The sequence below is a fragment of the Chiloscyllium punctatum genome, chromosome 8 (assembly GCF_047496795.1).
Source record: "Chiloscyllium punctatum isolate Juve2018m chromosome 8, sChiPun1.3, whole genome shotgun sequence".
NCBI classification, from domain to species: Eukaryota; Metazoa; Chordata; class Chondrichthyes; order Orectolobiformes; family Hemiscylliidae; genus Chiloscyllium; species Chiloscyllium punctatum.
Genome location: NC_092746.1, coordinates 57,335,561 through 57,355,533, shown reverse-complemented (window position 1 = coordinate 57,355,533; position 19,973 = coordinate 57,335,561). Strand labels below are relative to the sequence as shown.

The window sequence follows — 19,973 nt, the reverse complement described above, 5'->3', positions numbered from 1 at the left end:
TAACTTAGCTCCTGAAGCCCATGCATCATTCTTGTAGATCTAGGTTGTACTCCTTCTAAGGCCTAAGGTGTCCATCGTTCCTAAGGTGTGGAGCAGAAGTCAGCTTGCAGTACACCAAGTAGGGTTTTATCAAGAAGATAATGAAAAATAAGACTAGATGAATGAATTTAAAATAGGGGCATTGGATTGTGCATGCAATAATTATTCCCTTGTTATCTTGATTTAAAGCTTGATTTATCCAAGAACTGGTCTTTATGCACCATGCACAACTTCACAGTATATCAATCAATATTTGAAACAAATAAGGTTCTTAGAGGACTCACCAGAGTAGATGCGTTTCTCCTGTGGAAGAGTCTAAGTACAGAGGGTGTAATCTCAAAGTAAGGGGTTACCAATGTACAACAGAGGGCAGTGAATCTGTGAAATTCTTTACTGCAAAGAGCTGTTGAGGTTGGGTCATTAAGTATATTGAAGGCTGAAAAAGACATTTTTAATCAGTGAGGAAATCAAGGTTTATGGAGCAAAGGCAGGAAAGTGGTTGAAGACTATCAAATCAGCCATGATCTCATTGATTGGCAGTGAAGACTTGATGACCTACTTCTGCTTCTATGCCAGATACCTTTATGGTCTAGCTTGTTTCTAATACTATCACACCTTAAAATGAAAGCAAGATCACCATATATTTGCTACCAAAACATCAATAAGGAATGGACAGTGTGCTAACCCAACTAGAGCAGCTGACATTCTGTGAATGAATAAGCAGCACACCAAGAACAGAAAATGAAATTAGGAAGTGAAAATCAGAAATTTTCCTCAATCTATTTCATTGTCACATATGGTTGATAAACTCTGGAACTTTCCTAGTGGTTCCAGTGTGTTTGCAGGTTGTAGAAGGAAGCCCATAAAGTTAGGTGGATGCCGTTCCCATTGTCCTTCCAGCTGTCTCCAACGTACTTGCAATTTTACATATCGTTGTGCTGCACAGTTCTGTGTACTACATTCTAGACTCAACTCCCCTCCCCAGTTTGAGACACCCCGCACTTCCCTGGTATTGGACTTGAAGAAACAGGGGCAGCTTGTGGCCCCAATCTTGGCCACTGCTGCCACTCACACAGTTGGGATTATTAAACTGCTCGTCAGATTGTCCGACAACTCTGGGGCTGGATTTCTGCTCGAAAGAAGGTTGGAAACTCTGCCTCCAGCTAACTAATTCTCCTCAGAGTGTTGATTGGCCCTGGAACTGTGACAGTAGGACATCCCACCATCTAGGGGAGATGATGACACAGCGGTAATGTCACTGGACCTGAAATCCAGAACCCAGATGAAAGCTGTAGGGACCTGGTGAAATTCAAAATCAATACTGACAAAAAAGGGTACAACTAAAAAAACTAACCTCATAACGATCGTGGAATCACTGCTGATTGTTGTAAAAACCCATCTGACTCACTAATGTCCTTTAGGGATGGAAATCAGCCATCCACTGGTCTACAATGTGGCTGACTCTTAACTGGCCTCTGGGTAAATAGGGATGGGCAATAAATGCTGGCCCAGACAGTGACACCAACATCCAAATAATGAAGGAAAAAATACCTAGAAATTCTGCCCATAGTTTAACTTGCCATATGCAACTGTAAATAGCCCATGAGTACAATAATTAAAACATAAAATATTGTTTTCATATTGTAGCTTTTAATTTTTTAAATACGTTATATATTTCTTGAACACTTGTATATAGTAGTTACCACAATGTTTGAGACGGGGAAGTAAATGGATTTACTAAAACAAAAAAAAACAGCAGATGATGGAAATCTGAAACATATACAGAAACTGCTGCAGAAACCCAGCAGGTATGGCAGCATCTGTGGACAGAAAGAAGAGTTAACATTTGGAGTCCAGTGGTCCTTCTCTAGAACTTTTGTTTTTGTCTTTGTTTGAGAAAACAGCTTTTATTTGCTGGCAATCAAAAGGTAGTGAAGGGCAAGGACAGATATGTTGGACAACAAAATTCTGCACTGTACGATTTGAACTGCTAAACGGGCATGTGACTCTCAGCTTTTCCTAGTCATTATGAAACCTCTTTGAATGCATCAAACATTCACACACCATATAAAATCTTAGCTTCTCAGTAAACTTGAAAAGATTCGTTATCTTCACTCCAATGGGTTGGTCTCCTGAAAAAACTACTTCCCTCCCCAGCAATGGTGCAAGCGGAGGAAAACCAAGGCACCTTAGGATCATATTGCATTTTCAATTAAAAATAAAGTATTTCTAAAATCCTGAAAAATGTTACCTTAAATGTAAAGATTACTGGTTTTCCAGCTGCCACGTTGGGCAAATGTGAGAGTCTTGGCCCACTACCCAGTTTGGAAACATTAAAAAAATGTTCACTTGAAGTTTCAGATGCGAGATTAGAAACCGACAAAGAAACCCGATGAAGTCCAGCTTTTCCGCAGCTGTACAATAGAACAGGACTACCAGTTGTCACTGTCTGGTTATGAAACAGAGTCCATTTGTATATGTATGCTCTATTTTTCCATAGATATTCTAAAAATGAATACAGAAAATAAATTGTCAAAAGGTATTCAGATTTGAAATAGAAAACCTATCTCACCAACATTTTTGTTATTTTCAATCTATTCGCGTAATTTCTAAATGAAGAACACTATAAGATGATGATCCTAGGCTAAATTTTCAGCAGGAAACCCATTTAATTAAATTCAATTTCAGAGAACACAAATTACAATGCGTCCGAACTAATGTTTCAAAATCATATTCTATGCATTTCACTCAAATAATATTCAGCTAATAAAAGTAAATTGGAGGGAAAACATAATTCAAGTATTTTTTTTATATTGGTGTGGGCATCAGAGCTTAAAAAGTTTTTTAAAACAGGCCTAAAAACTGAATGAAGAACATCTCCACAGTTGAGGCTTTTTGCAACAATATTAGTTGGTGTTTATTTATATTAAGAAAATTATAATTATTAAGCTCATGTTTATAGTACAGTGACATTTCTAATAACAAATTTCTATTTCTTGTTTATGCGTGACAATAAACCCCAGGAGTTATAGGATAAGGAAAATTTTAAAAATTGTTACATTAATAATTATGTTTTAATCTTGGTTCAGTATTGAACAAGTGAACCATAAGATAGAGAAGCAGAATTAGGTCATTCGGCCCATCAAGTCTGAGCTGCCATTTGATCATGGCTGATGTCTCATAACCCCATTCTTCTACCTGCAAGCTCTGATCCCCTTCCTAATCAAGAACCTATCTCTGTCTTAAATACTCTCAGTGACTTGGCCTCCACAGCCTGCTGTGGTAATGGGTTCTAAAGATTCACCACTTTCTGGCTGAAGAAATTCCTGCACATCCCTAAATTTTCACTATTAATATTTTATTAAGACTTACCATTAACTTTTGCTATAAGGATGACATCTTCGCCAACAACAGGCTGTTGTTGTATTTCTATGACGACAACATGAATTTCTTTAACCACCAATGCTGTTGCTGAAACATTGTGAAAAGAGATCAAGTTTGCAACTCGAAGCAGCAGCTGCAATTCCCCTATGTGACTGAAGACAAAAGGCAGATCCAGTGGACTGTCTGCCACGTAACTACTGGTGTTGAACAGTGTGGAATCATTCACCAGCACTTCAACCGTCAGGTCTGTGCCAGATGTTACAGAAGTCGAGATGATTACTGTTTGATTAACTGTGATTATGTTGGGAATGCTTATTATAATATCTCCCACGAGATCTTGTACTGTAAACCTGATTGCATTTGCTGTTATTTCATTTAAATTGTTTCTTGCTGTTACACTAGCTAAGTAGACTCCTGGCTGTGTGTACGTATGCACCATTCGAGATGTATCTGCTTCCACTTCTGTTGAATTAGAAGAAAATGTCCATATATATGTGATGTTAGTTCCACTGAGTACATCAGCATAAAGAATGACTGTGGAATCAGTTGGTAGATATCTAGGGCTGGAGCTGAAAAGAGAGAGGCCTTGGATTGCATCCTGGACTTCAATGGTGGTCCTAAATGAGGCACTGCTGATCGGATTAAATGCTGTCACTTGTAACTCATAGATTCCAGCTCTTTCAAATAAATACTGGAAACTCCAGTTGGCAGTCCTTCTTGAACTTAAAGTGCTGTTGCCATTTTGAATAGTCCAAATACATTGTGACCCAGTTTTATTAACTTCACTTGCAACCCTGAATGTCAGGTTTACTCTTGAAGAAACTATTTTATCCCAAAAAAGCAAGTAAATTTTGTTTATGGGATCATAGATCTGTATGAGCTCTGTCAGTGTTGCATTGAGCACATCCAGTCCATAATATAGGCCAATTGAAACGTTAAAACCACCAACAAAGCTGTATGTGTGGAAAATTTGAATTCGCAAAGTACAATTCTGTAAGCCATAGTCTTCCATAAGTTCAAGGTGTGATTGGCTCTCGAATGCTGGTGAATGATCACCCAATGAGTGACGATGGGTCATTCCAGGTTCAAATGTGATCTCAAAGGCTAATAATTGGCGTATTGTGGTGAATAATTCCATTTCCAGTGTTACATTCTCACCAACGGCAACATTATAACCACTTTTTGACTGAAATGTCAAGCTGGAGAGTGATTTCCTTACCACAGCCTAGAGAAAAAGATATTTGTACCTGCATGTTAATACGCCAGCTTATTATCAGATGACTACTTTTTTTGTTATTAAGTCATCTGAAAATGTACATGTAACTACTTTTAATCCAAAATTTTAAAGGAAATGTGTCAGAATACCATTAAAATTAGCAATAGGAGCAGGTCATTTAGAGCTTTGAGCCCAGTTATGGCTGATCTTTCACTTCAGCAGCACTTAGCTGCAATATTCCCAGGTGCCCTGGTGTTTTAATATGTAGACAATCAATCAATCTCAGTCTTGAACATAATCAATGATTGGGCCTCCCCAGCCCTCGGTGATAGAGAATTTGAAAATATTCACCAACCTCAGAAAGTAAATTCTTCCTCATCTCTATCTTAAATAGCCTGCTGTTATTCACAGACTGTGTCCCCGGTTCCTTCCTCCATCTTTCATTTAAGAATTTCTGTTTGAATTACAGCACTCTGTTTCTTCCAAACTCCAAAAAATATCGGCTCAGTCTATTTAAACTTGCCTTATAGGATAGACCCTTTATCCCAAGAATAATGTGGCAATTCTATAACAAGTACATCTTGCCATAGATGAGGAGACCAAAGCTGCAAACAATATTCCAGGGATGATCTCACCAAGGCCCTACATAACAGCTTCACACAGCACAGAAGGAAGAAAGTCTGAGGTTAGAGGAAGATATAGATGAATTGGTCACTTATGCAGAACAGAGAAGGATGGAATTTAATCATGTAAGTGTGAGTTAATGCAATTTGGAAGGAGTAACAAGTCAAGGGTGTAATCATGAATAGCAGGAGCCGAGGGAGCTCAGGGGAACAGAAGGATCTTGGGGTGCTTGTTCATTTGTACCTGAAAGCAACAGAATAAATTAATAGGATGGCTAAGAAGTTACATAAGACACTTGCCTATACCAGTCATTGCATAGATTATAAAAGCAGTGAGGTTATATTGGAATTGTAGGAAATATAGTTAGACCACAACTGTTTGCAGTTCTGGTCACCTCAATAAAAGAAGGATGTGATTGCATTGAAGAGGCTGCAGAGTAGATTTACCAGAATCGTGCCTGGGATGGTGCAGTTTAGCTCTGAAGAGAGGCTAGATAAGCTCAGGTTGTCTTCTTTAGAGCAGAAAATGCTGAATGACAGCCTGACTGAGGTAAATAAGATTTTAAGGGGAATGAACAGGGTGCATAGCAGACAGCTTTTCCTCTGGTTGAAGCGTCAATAACCAGGGGACATAATTTCAAGGTGAAAGGCAGCAGATTTACAGGAGATTTGAGGAAAGGTTTTTTGACCCAGAGGATGATGGGAATCTGGAATATACAGCCTGAGAGGGTAGTTGAGGCAGGAAGTCTCACAAGCTTTAAAAAGTACTTGGATGAGCACTTGAAATGTCATAACATTTAAGGTTATAGGCCAAGTATTGGAAAGTGGACAAGTTGTAGTTGAGTAGTTGTTGTCGGTGCAAACCCAATGGGCCTAAGACCCTCTTCTGAACCATATAGTTATATAATTCTGTGCTTTAACTTTGTGCACTGGCCTCTTGCCTGACACCTTATGAAAAGGATTTTGAAAATTTGAAGAAACCACAGCCCCTGGTTCCCCTTGCTGAGTCTGCCAACAGCATCCTAAAATATCTTCACTAGGATTATAAATAATGTCTTATTATTGCATCCTAAAAGATTCAAGCATATTTCTATGACTGATGGTAGTTCCTAGTTTTCTCGCTCCCTCATCAGTTTGAATAATAGGATTACATGTTCTATATTCCAGAGTCAATACAATTTTGAAAGATGTTCATCAAAGCATGCATTATCTCTATCTGTTTCAAACTCTTGGGATCTCAATCATCAGGTTTAAGGAATTTATTTACTTTCATTCCCCATTGATTCTCCAGTACATTTTGTTGTAAATAATATTAATATCTTGCAGTTCTTCATTTACACTGTCCTTTATTTCTGGAAAGTTTTTATCCTTTTCCTCCATGTTTTGAACCAGACAAAACCTCACTGGTGTCTCATCAAAAGCAATGCCAGCCCTCCCATTAATTCTAATAATGATTTCATGCTAATAAGTGAAAGCAGGTCTGGTAGGACTAGTCAGTGGTGCAGGGATTTTCTGTCCTGCCTCAGAATCCACTCACAAAAACATTTGAGAACCATTGATCGAGTAGCAAGAGCCCCAATCCCATCAAGTTTCTCTTTACCTCGTTTGTAATAACACTTTAGGGGATAATTTCTGGACTGTTTTCATGCTTTGATTTCTTTCTTAAAGACACATAAAGTCGCAATTTTAACTGTGGGATACCGACTGCAAGTGTAACCCTGTGTATTACCTTCGAAGGCCTAGCAGATTTCACCTGACTCTGTAGGAGCTTGTTGGCTTTCTCATAGCTCTGCCCAGTGGTGCAAACACGCTGCTCAGGATTGGGTTAAAACAAAAGGTATGATTTTTAGAAATGCTTACCACGCTGATTGTTTTCTGTATCCAGTCGTAGACATTTGATACATTGACAGTCACTTGGTAGACACCTTCATGGTGAAAAGTATGATTCTGTGTTCAAAATGAATACATATGAATGCATTTTTTTACCAACCACTACTACCAACCAACCACTAAATATTACTAATCATTACCATTGCTCTACAGATACATTTGGGACCCCCAGTTTGATTCTTAGAAAACTAACCATCTGACAGTTGTTTCGATTTGATTTTCTAGCGAAATGTGAATATTAACTTGTCAGGTTTTTATTAGTTAAGCATTAAGATTAACAGACCTTAGCATCGATAGCTTAAACTGATCTGTCATAAAACTGAACATTCTGTGCTAGAGCAATGGGGGAGAAACATGTGTGCATAGAATAAATACATCAGAATAGCAGAATTTTCAAATATCAAGCCTCTCAAATGTATGAAATGCACATTACTGCAATACTTCTTGTGCGGTTTACCATGTCAACGTTTTCAGCTTTTGCAAAGAACTTGTTCTCAACATATTTAAAAATTTCTAACTGGCTTAGTTTCAGGAACATTTCACAACCGTAACCTGTTTTTTTGACCTCTATTTCATCTTCAATAATGGCAATGCTGTTAAACATGCACAATGTGCAAAGATTTGCCCTTAAGCAGCTTTGCAGTTCATATGATTCAGAGGTAACTTGAAGGCCAATTTATTTTTACTTGAGGCCCTCAACAGAAGTGCCGTACCACCTGCCTTTTGATATTCCATGATGGCCTGTTGAGTTGTGGGATGTTGACAAAACTTGGAAGCAGTGTTGGTCCTCTTTCTAACCTTGCATTCAATCAAGATTAGAAAAAGGAATACTCATAAGATGTGGAATACGTATTTTAAAGGGTTCATGAAGCAAATTAAATTGTAACATACACAAGAAAATTATAAATTTATGTGAAAAAAGCATAAGTGTGTAATAAATTCGACAGCTGTTTTAAAGAGGCATCATGGACCAAATAGCATCCGCCTGCATTGAAGTATTTTAGCAAGTTAATTTGGGGGCAGCGTGGTGGCTCAGTGGTTAGCACTGCCGCCTCACAGCGCCAGGAACCTGGGCTCGACTCCAGCATCGGTAGACTGTCTGTGTGGAGGTTGCATATTCTTCCCCTGCATTGGTTTCCTCCCACAGTCCAAAGGTGTACAGGTAAGATGAACTGACCATGCTAAATTGCCGATAGTGTTAGGTCCATTAGTCAGGGGTAAATGTAGGGGAATGGGTCTGCGTGGGTTACCCTTCAGAGGGTCGGTGTGGACTTGTTGGGCCAAATGGCCTGTTTCCATACTGTAGGGAATCTAATCTAAAAAAGAGGTATTTATATGTCATGGAAAATTGTTATTTTGTCTACACAAAATAAAATAGGAAATCAGTAGTTTACAATGTTAAATTGCTTCCATTCATTAATTTCCAGATGAAACCACTGATAAAATTCATCTATTAAAAAGGATTACTGTTGTCATTAATTCTTGGTCTAACAAAATAGGATCGCTACTCTGAAACAAAACTGAAATTAGTGAAAAAAATCTGCAGGTCTGGTATCATCTGTGGGGAGAAATCAGACACCCTGAAGTGTCACTGGACATCAAACGTTAATTCTGAATGCTCTCCACAGATGCTGCCAGATTTGCTGAGTTTTTCCAATAACTTCTGTTTTTGTTTCTGATTTCCAGGAGTTCTGTCAGTTTCTTTTTCCCAATTCTGAAGTTTCCACAGGGAGTTTTGGATTTCCACTGATGGGAAACCTAAAACCATGAGAAAGCCAAAGGCAATACTTACCACTAATCTAACATTGTCCTTAACATTCAGAGCATGAGATCTGCTTTGAATAACATGCGGCAGTCTTACATGATGCAAAGTGTGGCTGTTTAGTACAAATGAGAACTAATGGGAGAAAGGAGCAGTCTTTCCTCATGTCTTGGGGTCAGCCAGTAAGAATGAAAAACATGACTATGTCTCATCAGAATTTATTTGCTGATATTCCCTATAATGTAACCTTATGTTGCTGATAACGAAATGTTGGCACTGGTAAAATGCAAAGTTCAGTTGGCCACTGTTGCCTAGTAAATCAACCAACTGAAGCACAGGAACTCGGTCTTATACTTTGGTAACAGAAGAGAGTAATTTTGCAGGAATACGCAGTTTATTTTTAAATAATAGTCATAGAGTTTGTATTCATTTGTTTTGGTGAACAGCACATTTCAAAGGAAGTACTGTAATTTACTTCAAAAAAAGGAAGAATCTGAAACAATGAGAGAAAATGCTGGAAAGCACTTTGCAATTCACACAGAATTAGTGGTGAGGGAGACAATTAATAGGTTGAATATTTATCCTAAAACAAGGGTAGATTTGGGTCAGATGGAAACTGTTAAATGTCTGAAAAACGTAATTGCTGACATAAAACCTGCTTTCAATTCAACCACATCCAGCTTTAAGTTAGGCCTGAAGCTGGGCAGTTGACCAACCTGATGCAAGGTGACGTGATTTAATTTTATACATGATAACGAGGTTACCCAGCCACTCTTAAAGTTGAAAATCTTAATAACATTCTGACGAATTTCTTCTTACTGAGGCTCCAAAGAGGTGAGATCTAAGTGGATCCAGGAGGTAAGGGTTTCCACACATATCTCCTAGATCCAGTGCTTACCTATGAAGTCTCTACAATTAGGCATCCTTCCTCACAATCCACTTCCAAGAGCCTTAATTACTATCAGAATGCCTCCACGCCAAACCCTGTTTTCACCATCTCCAATCACGAGGTTATGATTGCCCCATTAGTATAACAGGCTTTGCACTACCCCCATTCCCTAACATGAAGCTTCCGATCTACCCCACTTCCCAGGAGGTATCTGATCTTCCCTCACCATCATGGCAGCACACCCCAACACTAACTGAAACCATACATCAATCAGAATGATGCAAAATGAAGGTATTAATTGAACAATAATCTAATTAGCATTTGGTTTTCCTATTTAAAGAAGATTGTGCTCAACAAGAAAATATAATGGACTTAATGAAACAAACAGCTACCTTCTGTACTACTGTGGTTAGAATTAGATTAGATTCCCTAAAATCTGGAAATAGGCCATTCAGCCCAACAAGTCCACACTGACCCTCCGAAGAGTAACCCACCCAGACCCATTCCCCTATCCTATATTTACCCCTGACTAACACTATGGACAATTTATCATACCCAATTCACCTGATCTGCACATCTTTGCATTGTGGGGGGAAACTGGAGCACCCAGAAGAAACCCATACAGACACTGAGAGAATGTGCAAATTCCAAAGAGCCAGTTAGCCAAGGCAGGAATTGAACCCAGATCCCTGGCGCTGTGAGGCAGCAGTGCTAACCACTGAGTCAGCATGCCACCCCATGTGGCTCTGGATTCTAAATTTACAGGAAGAACATGTGAATTGATGTTTCAAATGAACTAAGTGCTTGGGGCCCAGGACCATGTTATCTAAGAGAGACTGAATGGGTAGAACTGAATCGATAAATAGTTGAGGATGGACCATTGGTGGTGTAGATATCAGATTGGCAGTGACAGAAAGGGGTATGTTGCAGATTATCAGTAAGCAGTGAGCACTAAGTCGGATGCAATTATTTTCCTCCCATTTGATTTTAGTATAAAACATTCAACAAAAACAAAATCTATGCATAAAAATGAGCCAAGCAATTAATTAAATTTTGTAATACTTAATTTTATGAAAATGCCTTTAAAAGGCCTCTTTATAAAATAAAACCTCTATAATGTGATAATTGCAATGTAATACTATGGTGCGAATATAGCAAGAATTCTGTTCCAGTGTGACAAGCAATGGTCAATGATCAGTGTGCATATTTTTTATGTTGCATTGATAGAGGGAGGATTATTGGGCAGAATTCCAGGAGAAACTTTTATTCAGTTAGTTCTATGATATATTAAGCATTCACCCAAATAGAGCATGAAGATGGAATGTGGACAGTTTTGATACTCAAAGAAACACACTAATTTTCAATTTGATGTAATTTATATGTTACTTCATTAAAATTATTGGATAGTTTCTTTTCAGTCTAGGAAAATATTTTGAATCATCAGCAATGAACTGTATTCTAATCTAGTTGCTCCCCTCTCTCAACTCTCATGTGCTGATACCTCATATTATGAAATAATGATCAAAATTACACACTGTATTCCACATCGACCTAAAATGGTTTCAGACTATCCCTAGTGTCAACACTGCTTTGCTTTGTAGGAAGGGATTGTAAACCAAGCAACTCTTATAAAGGAATAACCTGGTCACTTATGCTCAGTTTGAGGTTGATTAGGTCAATCAACTACAGACCTCATTATAATCTTAGTCTGACAAGGCCAGAAGAGCTGAACTCCAGAGATGAGGTAAGAGTGACTGCCTTTGACATCAAGGCAGAATTTTACTTAGTGTAGCATCAAAAAGGACTAGCAGAACTGCAGTCAGTGGGAATCAGGGAAAGATCTCCGCTGGTTGGTCATACCTAGTTCAAAGGAAGATGGATGTGGTTACTGAAAGTCAATTATCTCAGTCCTATGGCATCACTGCATGAGATGGGGGATGCTCACCAACAATTGCACAATGTTCAGCACTAATCCCCACTCCACAGATACTGAAGCGATGTATGCTCAAATGCAACAAAACCTGAACAACATCCAGGCTTGGGTTGTTAAGTGGCAAGTATTAGTCGTAAGGGTATGGAATGCTTTGCCTGCAACGGGAGTAGATTCGCCAAGTTTAAGTGCATTTAAGTCGTCATTGGACAGGCATATGGACATACATGGAATAGTGTAGGTGGGATGGGCTTCAGATTACTACGACAGGGCAGCGCAACATCGAGAGCCGAAGGGCCTGTACTGCGCTATAATTTTCTATGTTCTATGTATACTAATTTTTGCCTGGGAGAGTGGTGAAGGTCGATTTTATAGGATGCTTCAAAAGAGATCTGGGTATATATTTGAAAGTGGTTAAGTTAAAAGGGCTGCAGAGATAGGGCGAGAGTGGGACTACCTGGGAGCTAGTACAGGATCAAGTGGCCTCCTTCTGCACTGTAAATTTCTATGATTGTACACAAGTACCAATCAATAGATCTCTCCAACAAGAGAGAATCTAGTCATCTCCTCTTGACATTCAATTGTATTGCTAAATTCCCCACTATAAACATCCTGAGGTGTACAACTGACCAAAAGTCAAACTGAAATAGCCCTATAAATATTGTGGCTAAAAGAGCAGGTCAAAGATGAGGAATCATGTATAATTCTTGTCTCTACAAATCCTGCCCACCATCAACAAAGCAGAAGTCAGGACTGTGATATAATACACCCTACTTTCCTGGATGGGTGCAGCCTCAACAACACCCAAGGAGCTAGACCCCATCCAGAAGAAATCTCCCCATCCATCACCTTCAAAATTCACACCCATCACCACCAATGCTCAGTAGCAGCAGCATGTACCATCTACAGGATCTAATGCAGGAACTCACCAAGGTTCCCTTAACAGTAGTTTCCAAACCCATGATCTCTATTACCTGGAAGGGCCAGGGCAGCAGATACATGAGAATACCACCACCTGCAAGTTCCTCTTCAAGGCATTCACCATCCTAAGCCAGATCTACATCACTGTTCCTTCAGTGTCATTGGGTCAAAATCCTGGAATTCCTTTCCCAACAGCATCTTGGGTCACCTCAGACACATTGCAGCAATTCGAGAAGGCATCTTACTACCACTTTCTCCAGGGCAATTAGGGAAGGCCAATAAACAATAGCCTATATTGCATGAAAAATAGTAATGTTGAAAAATGTTGCTCCTCAGGTTTTATAAGCACTGGTCTTGTTCTGCTAGATCTGAAGGAATTTTCACTTTCAAATTCAGTAAATGCACAAGGAGGTAAAAATAAATATTCATTCATTTAATTATTTAATTTAGTAACCATCATAAAATTGCAGGCTGACTGGATCTGAATTAAAAAGCTACACATTTCAATCTGTTGTAAAGAAAACCTAGTAACTATTCACAAACCTATAAACAGCATATCTATGTGTGTTCTTGAGGCTTACACAGGGCTGCAAAGGCTAGTTATTGTCCAATCAAAGCTTATTTAGAAGCTGTCCTTCTTATTAAATTTTTTTTGAATTACAAGAATGAGGAGCGATCTCATACAAACCTGTATAATTCGAACAGGACCAGACAGGGTAAATGTAGAAAGGATATTCCTTGGGAGTCCAGAATCAGAGGTTCACAGTTCCAAAGTTACAATATAAGCCATTTAGGACTGACTTAAAGAGAATTTTCTTCACCAGAGAGTGGTGAACCTGTGAATTCTCTGCCACAGAAAACAGTTATGGCCAAAGCAGTTAATGTTTTCAAGAAGGAGTTAGGTACGGTTCTTACGGCTAAAGGGATCAAAGGAAATTGAGAGCAGTGGGAACAGGGTATGGAGTTGGATGATCAGCCATGATCATCGTTAGTGGCAAAGCAGGCTCAAAGAATTGAGTGGCCTATTCATGCTCCAATGTACTGCGTATTTTTAACTCATGACCTCTGGGTTGACTTGCTAATTTTTACTCTGAGGATGGCTTACCACTGTATCCAAAAGACACCCCAGTTGCTGATATTCAGTGCAGTTCTGTAAACTGTGTGAGGCATATGTGCTGTTGTCATCACTGAAGTGCCAAAGGAATTTCAATTCAATTCCCATTGCAACAAAGGCCTCAAAGTTATAATCAATTCCAAGGAAAACTTTCTCAAGGGGACTCGCTTCATCGACATCAAATGGAATACAGGATGGGATCTGCTCAGTCATTTGTACAAGCTTCAGTTCAAGAGCAATAGGAACAGGGTCCAGAACCACAACACTGATGTTCTTCTTCTCCCTCGAGATTGGATTTTCGGCATGTACAGCTGAGGAATTAAAAACAGAAACTCCCAATTATGAGCGAGCAATGATTTTTCAATCTGCCACATCATGCAAATTCAACACTTCCAAATACAACTTGAAGACTCAGGGCTGGTATTTCAGACAGTATTTCATTTCTGGATGTGGAGTCTGGTTATAAATTTTTTGAAGTTTCAAGAAATCTTTATTCCCTTGTGGGCCCCAGAAAATATTATCTGATATCAAAAATTTTCTTGTGATCCCTTCATGCAAAAATACTTCAAAGGAATTATAGACAATAGACAATAGGTGCAGGAGTAGGCCATTCAGCCCTTTGAACCTGCACCGCCATTCAATATGATCATGGCTGATCATTCCTAATCAGTATCCTCTTCCTGCCTTATCTCCATAACCCTTGATTCCACTATCTTTGAGAGCTCTATCCAACTCTTTCTTAAATTAATCCAGAGAATGGGCCTCCACTGCCCTCTGGGGCAGAGCATTCCACACAACCACCACCCTCTGGGTGAAGAAGTTTCTCCTCATCTCTGTCCTGAATGGTCTACCCCGTATTTTTAAGCTGTGTCCTCTGGTTCGGCACTCACCCATCAGCGGAAACATGTTTCCTGCTGCCAGAGTGTCCAATCCTTTCATAATCTTATATGTCTCAATCAGATCCCCTCTCAGTCTTCTAAACTCAAGGGTATACAAGCCCAGTCGCTTCAGTCTTTCAGTGTAAGGTAATCCTGCCATTCCAGGAATTGACCTCGTGAACCTACGCTGCACTCCCTCAATAGCCAGAACGTCTTTCCTCAAATTTGGAGACCAGAACTAAACACAGTACTCCAGGTGTGGTCTCACCAGGGCCCTGTACAGCTGCAGAAGCACCTCTTTGCTTCTATACCCAATTCCTCTTGTTATGAAGGCCAGCATGCTATTAGCCTTCTTCATTACCTGCTGTACCTGCATGCTTGCCTTCATTGACTGGTGTACAAGAAAACCCAGATCTTTCTGTACTGCCCCTTTACCTAAATTGATTCCATTGAGGTAGTAACTGCCTTCCTGTTCTTGCCACCAAAGTGGATAACCATACATTTATCCACATTAAACTGCATCTGCCATGCATCTGCCCACTCACCTAACTTGTCCAGGTCACCCTTTAATCTCCTAAATTACTATGACAATGTTGTGGCAACTGCGGTTTTGTTTTAGAATAAAAATACAGGAAACATCTCTCTCTTAAATGGGATTGCAATTCTTAATATTTTCTTAACCTGACTTGCCCAACAACAATTTACATAATAACATGCACAGTCAGATTTGGATCAAATTTTATAAACTGCTTTGATAAAATTCATGCCATGGAGATGTAGTATTTGGTAGCAACATTACACAAAATGTGATTAACATGAAGTTTAAGCTGCTCTTTCAGAGTTAACTACACTTGACTCAACAGAAATTATGCCTATTCACAAAATATTCGCATTTTCTTCTTCAACTCATCATATGGTTCATTAAGGAGCACCAATTCTAATTGATCAATTAATGACGGGAAGATTTATTTAAAGTAAATTCTCATAAAATTATTTGAAGATAAAAGGTGAGACAATTCAAACTGTTTACAGATAAAAGAGATCTGATTCCAGTTTAGATATACATTAATTGGTTCTCCAACTGTATCCAACTTAGCTCAAAATATTGTACCGAAGTTTATTTCATGTCAATATGAAGCTCAATACTCTGTTGGTGGTTTCAGCCATAACACTGAAGCCACAATTTGAATTCCAAAAGTTGTTAACAGGTTAAAGGTGCCAAGGTAAAGGTGAAAGTTCTAAAACCACTTTCTAATGGCAATAAGGGATGTCTTAATAAACATTATTGAATTCTGCACATTTTTTAAAAATACAATCTTAAATAACTGGAACATGAAAACAAATTTCTAGATGAAATGAAAATTTATGAAGTAAATTTCTCCATAGATAATTCAGAATACTTAAAAACATTCTTGGAATTCAAACTGAACCAATACTCAATGAACATCAGAATTATTAAGAATTCTGATCAACTGTATTTTATTTGTTTAAACATTAACAACAGTGAGTCACATACATCTCAAGAACTTACTTATCAAATAGTTTCCAGGTTCAGTGTAGATCCAAATAGGAGATGAAGAAAAAAATCCATTGAAGGTGACAGTGGCATTCAGGATGCTATGGCCTGCACTATCCCAATGAATTTTCAAAAGCACGTAAGACAGGTCAGCTGCATTGAGAGTTCCAGTACCTGAAACAAGTCACCTGCATGAGGATGCAGTACAAGACAATCTACTTTTGGCCATACACAGGACTACCATAAGCAATACACATAACTTGACTGTCTCAAATGCTCACACACTTAAAAATCATTCAACATTAATGTCATTTTGTTTTCAGCAAGGAAGGGATAAAACAGAATTGCTAGAAAGTCTAAAGGATGCTCTGGAGGGCAGTGCAAGACAGGGAGTTCTGAAACATGAGTTCAAAGAGTTGAGGAACTGTAATCAGAGAACACAGAAATGAGACAGCAGTCAGGGTTCAGGGAACAGTTCATGTAAAGAATGACCATTTATTCAAATTCCTAAGTATTCTCGGCTCTTCTGAAAATGCAATCCTCCACAGAGCAGTTGTTAAATTTTTCCGGTGGGTCTAGACAGGCTTAGTGATTGGGTAGGAACATGGCAGATGAAATATAATGTGGAAAAATGCAAGGTTATCCATGTTGATAGGAAGGACAGATATACAAAGTATTTCTTAAATGGTGAGAGTTTGAAAAGTGCAGATATGCACAGCAAACCATTCGGAAGCTAATGGGATGTTAGCCTTTACTGCAAGAAGGTTTTAGTGCAGGAGTAGTGAAGTCCTGCTTCAACCGAATAGAAACTTGGTGAGACTGCATCTCAAGTGCTCTGTGCAGTTTTATTCTTGTTTTTTCAGAGAAGTTATCATTGCCACAGAAGAAGTCCAACCAAGGTTCAACTGATGCTTTCTAGGATGGTGGGACTGTCCTATGAAGAGAGATTGGGTAAACCTGCCTCCAATCTCTAAAGTGAGATATGAAACTTACAAAATACTTAAATATATAGATAGGGTAGATGCAAGTAAGATATTTCATCTGGTTGAGTTTTCTCGAACCAGGGTACACAATTTAAACATGAGCAGAATGCAGTTTAGGACTGAGATGAGGAGATTTTTTAAAAACTCAGATGGTAGTGAGTATTTTAAATTCCGTAGCTGGGAGGGCTGTGGTAGCTCTGTCTTTAAGTATATTTAAGGTAGAAGTCCACAAATTTTTGATTATCAATGGTGCAAAGAGTTCTGGGAATAGTGTGGGTAAAAAGGCATTGAAGAGTTTGATCAGGCATGATCATATTAAATGGCAGATGAGGCTTGACAGGTTGAATGGTCTACCCCTGTTGCTATTTTCAGGAGGACAGAACAGGTTTCCATAGTCAGGGCAGGGGATGCATATGTGACTAATTATATACAACTTACATTTCTGGCTATTCCAAAGACAAGAATAGTGCATTCTAAATGTCACTATCCCCTCTCAAGAAACAAATTTTCATGAAAATTACCAAAGGCATGGATAAAGTATCCAACTGTGATTGGACATATTCCCGAAGACTTGATTACAGATGCCTTGATCATGTAATCTTACCATAGCTTGCAACAATTATTACATATATCATGTAAACACTGGTTCACTGGTGGCTGTGTGCCTTTACTCCCTGCAAGCATTTGGCAAGGTTTCAGGGATTGGCAAAGACAGACTGTGTATCCAAAAATTTTTCAACTGAACAGTTGTCATAAGAATTGTCCTTTCTGATCTCATAACTCACAACAATCAGAGCTGGTTAATTCTTAATAACCTCGAAGGTGATCAAAGATTGAAATGGTCAGCAAATCGGATAGTACCTATAATCTACGATGTATTTGCCTCTTAAACAGGCATTGGAAGCTGAAGTGTTGGAATTTAAATGCAATTTCACATTCCACTTCAAAAAAAATGAAGCAGGGAAACATTTATTCAGTCAAAGAAACTCCACCTTTCTTAAAGGATTAATAGGGTACATAAAAAGCTGGCGTGTGGAGTCTAAAACTAGACATTATAAACTAAGTCATGAATGCAACAAGAAATTCTGAAGACATATCTTTATCAAACACAAGTGTTTTACAATAATGTAAAATTCATTGCGACAGGAAGTAGTTAAAAGAAAATGGTAGAATGGTGACTCAGTGGTTAGCACTGTTGCCTCACAGTGCCAGCATCCTGAGTACAATTCCAGCTTCAGACGACAGTCTCTATGGAGTTTGCACATTCTCTCCATGTCTGTGTGAGTTACGTCCCAAAATCCAAAGATCTGCAGGTTAGGTGGACAGTGTCCAGGAATGTACTGGAGAGGTGGATTAGCCATGGAAAATGCAGAGTAATAGGGATAAGGGAATGAGTCTGATACTATTTGGAGAATCAGTATGGACTTATTGGGTGGAATACCCTGTTTCCATACTGTAGGGATTCTATTCTAATACATTGATATATTTTAAGAATAGTTTAAGCACAAAGGAGAATGGAATAAAAGGATGTAGCAGTAAGGTGTGATAAAGTACAGAGGAGCCTGGACTTATTAATACTACCATGGACTTGTTAGGTTCAATAGCTTATTCCTTTGCTCCACACTTAATGCAACTCCTAATCTGTATCTGCTGGAACATTACCATAGTTACTTTCATCTCAAGCTTCACAGTAAATAACACCTGCCTCTTACTGATCGAGCTCTGATCAAAGTTCGAATTACTGCTTTACAACCTCATGCTGAGGATTCTGGGTAATGCAAGATGGAGGACAGGAAAAATTTCTGGCTATAACAGCTGCTACTCTTTTGACGTATTTTAGATGTTGGAGATGATTTCCTCGAATTCCAAGAGCAGCAATTACTGTTTCATATGCAACGAGAGAGAGAGAGCGATCTTAAATGTGGCCTACAGAAAATCTGAAGTAGTGAGTAGAGTAGGTTCTTTCTTGATTATATGTTTTTGGAGATATGTCTCTTGATTAAACTTAAAATATAAGTCATAACTATTAATTTAACCTGGGGCAGTGTTTGCAGAGGAATAAGACGGTGTTGTTTTCTGGGTCTGTAGATTGTGAAGTAGCAAAAATGGCCTTTAATAGAGTGATATATACTTCTTGTCAGATGTGGGATTTAAAGAGGGTTTAAGGGTTACTGCGGATTATATCTGCCATAAATGCTGCTGGCTGCGAATCTTATCAGATCGAATGGATCGGTTGGACAGATAGTTAGAAGCAATGAGGACTTTGCAATAGCAACAGTATGTGATGGATGGCAGTTATAGGAAGGGGCGAAGTCTCAGATACAGTCACACAGATGGGTTAACTCCAGGAAAGGTAAGAGAGGTAGGCAGCTACTGCTGGAGTCTTTTGTGGATATACCCATTTCAAACAGGTATGCTGTTTTGGAAAATGTAGGGGGTGATGGATTTTCAGTAGCACAAACAGCCAAGTTTCTAGTATTGAGACTGGCTCTAATGCAACGAAGGGTACATCAGGTTCCAAGAGATCAATTGTGTTAGGGGATTCTCTAGTTCGAGGTACAGACAGACATTTCTGTGGCCAGCAGAGAAAAAGCAGAATGGTGTGTTGCTTCCCTGGTGCCAGGATCAAGGATGTCTCAGAGACGGTGCAGAATTTTCTCACAGGGGAGAGGGGCTAGCAAGAGGTCACTGTCCACATTGGAACCAATGACATAGGAAGGGAAAAGGTTGAGATTCTGAAGGGAGATTACAGAGAGTTAGGTACAAATTTAAAAAGGAGGTCCTCAAGAGTAGTAATATCTGGATTACTCCCGTTGCTACAAGCTAGT

At 38.9% G+C, this 19,973-nt stretch overlaps 1 protein-coding gene across 1 annotated transcript in view; it reads right to left on the bottom strand.

Annotated features, from left to right (window-relative positions):
• The window catches only part of LOC140480584 (polycystin-1-like protein 1), a 296,146-nt gene that overhangs the window by 209,111 nt on the left and 67,062 nt on the right, over positions 1-19,973 (bottom strand). Inside the window, exons 5-9 of the mRNA XM_072575633.1 lie at positions 16,178-16,336; positions 13,760-14,079; positions 7,123-7,209; positions 3,412-4,648; positions 2,291-2,544 (exon numbers count right to left, since the gene is read on the bottom strand). Coding sequence (XP_072431734.1) covers positions 2,291-2,544; positions 3,412-4,648; positions 7,123-7,209; positions 13,760-14,079; positions 16,178-16,336 — 2,057 coding nt within the window. The remainder of the gene's footprint in view (positions 1-2,290; positions 2,545-3,411; positions 4,649-7,122; positions 7,210-13,759; positions 14,080-16,177; positions 16,337-19,973) is intronic.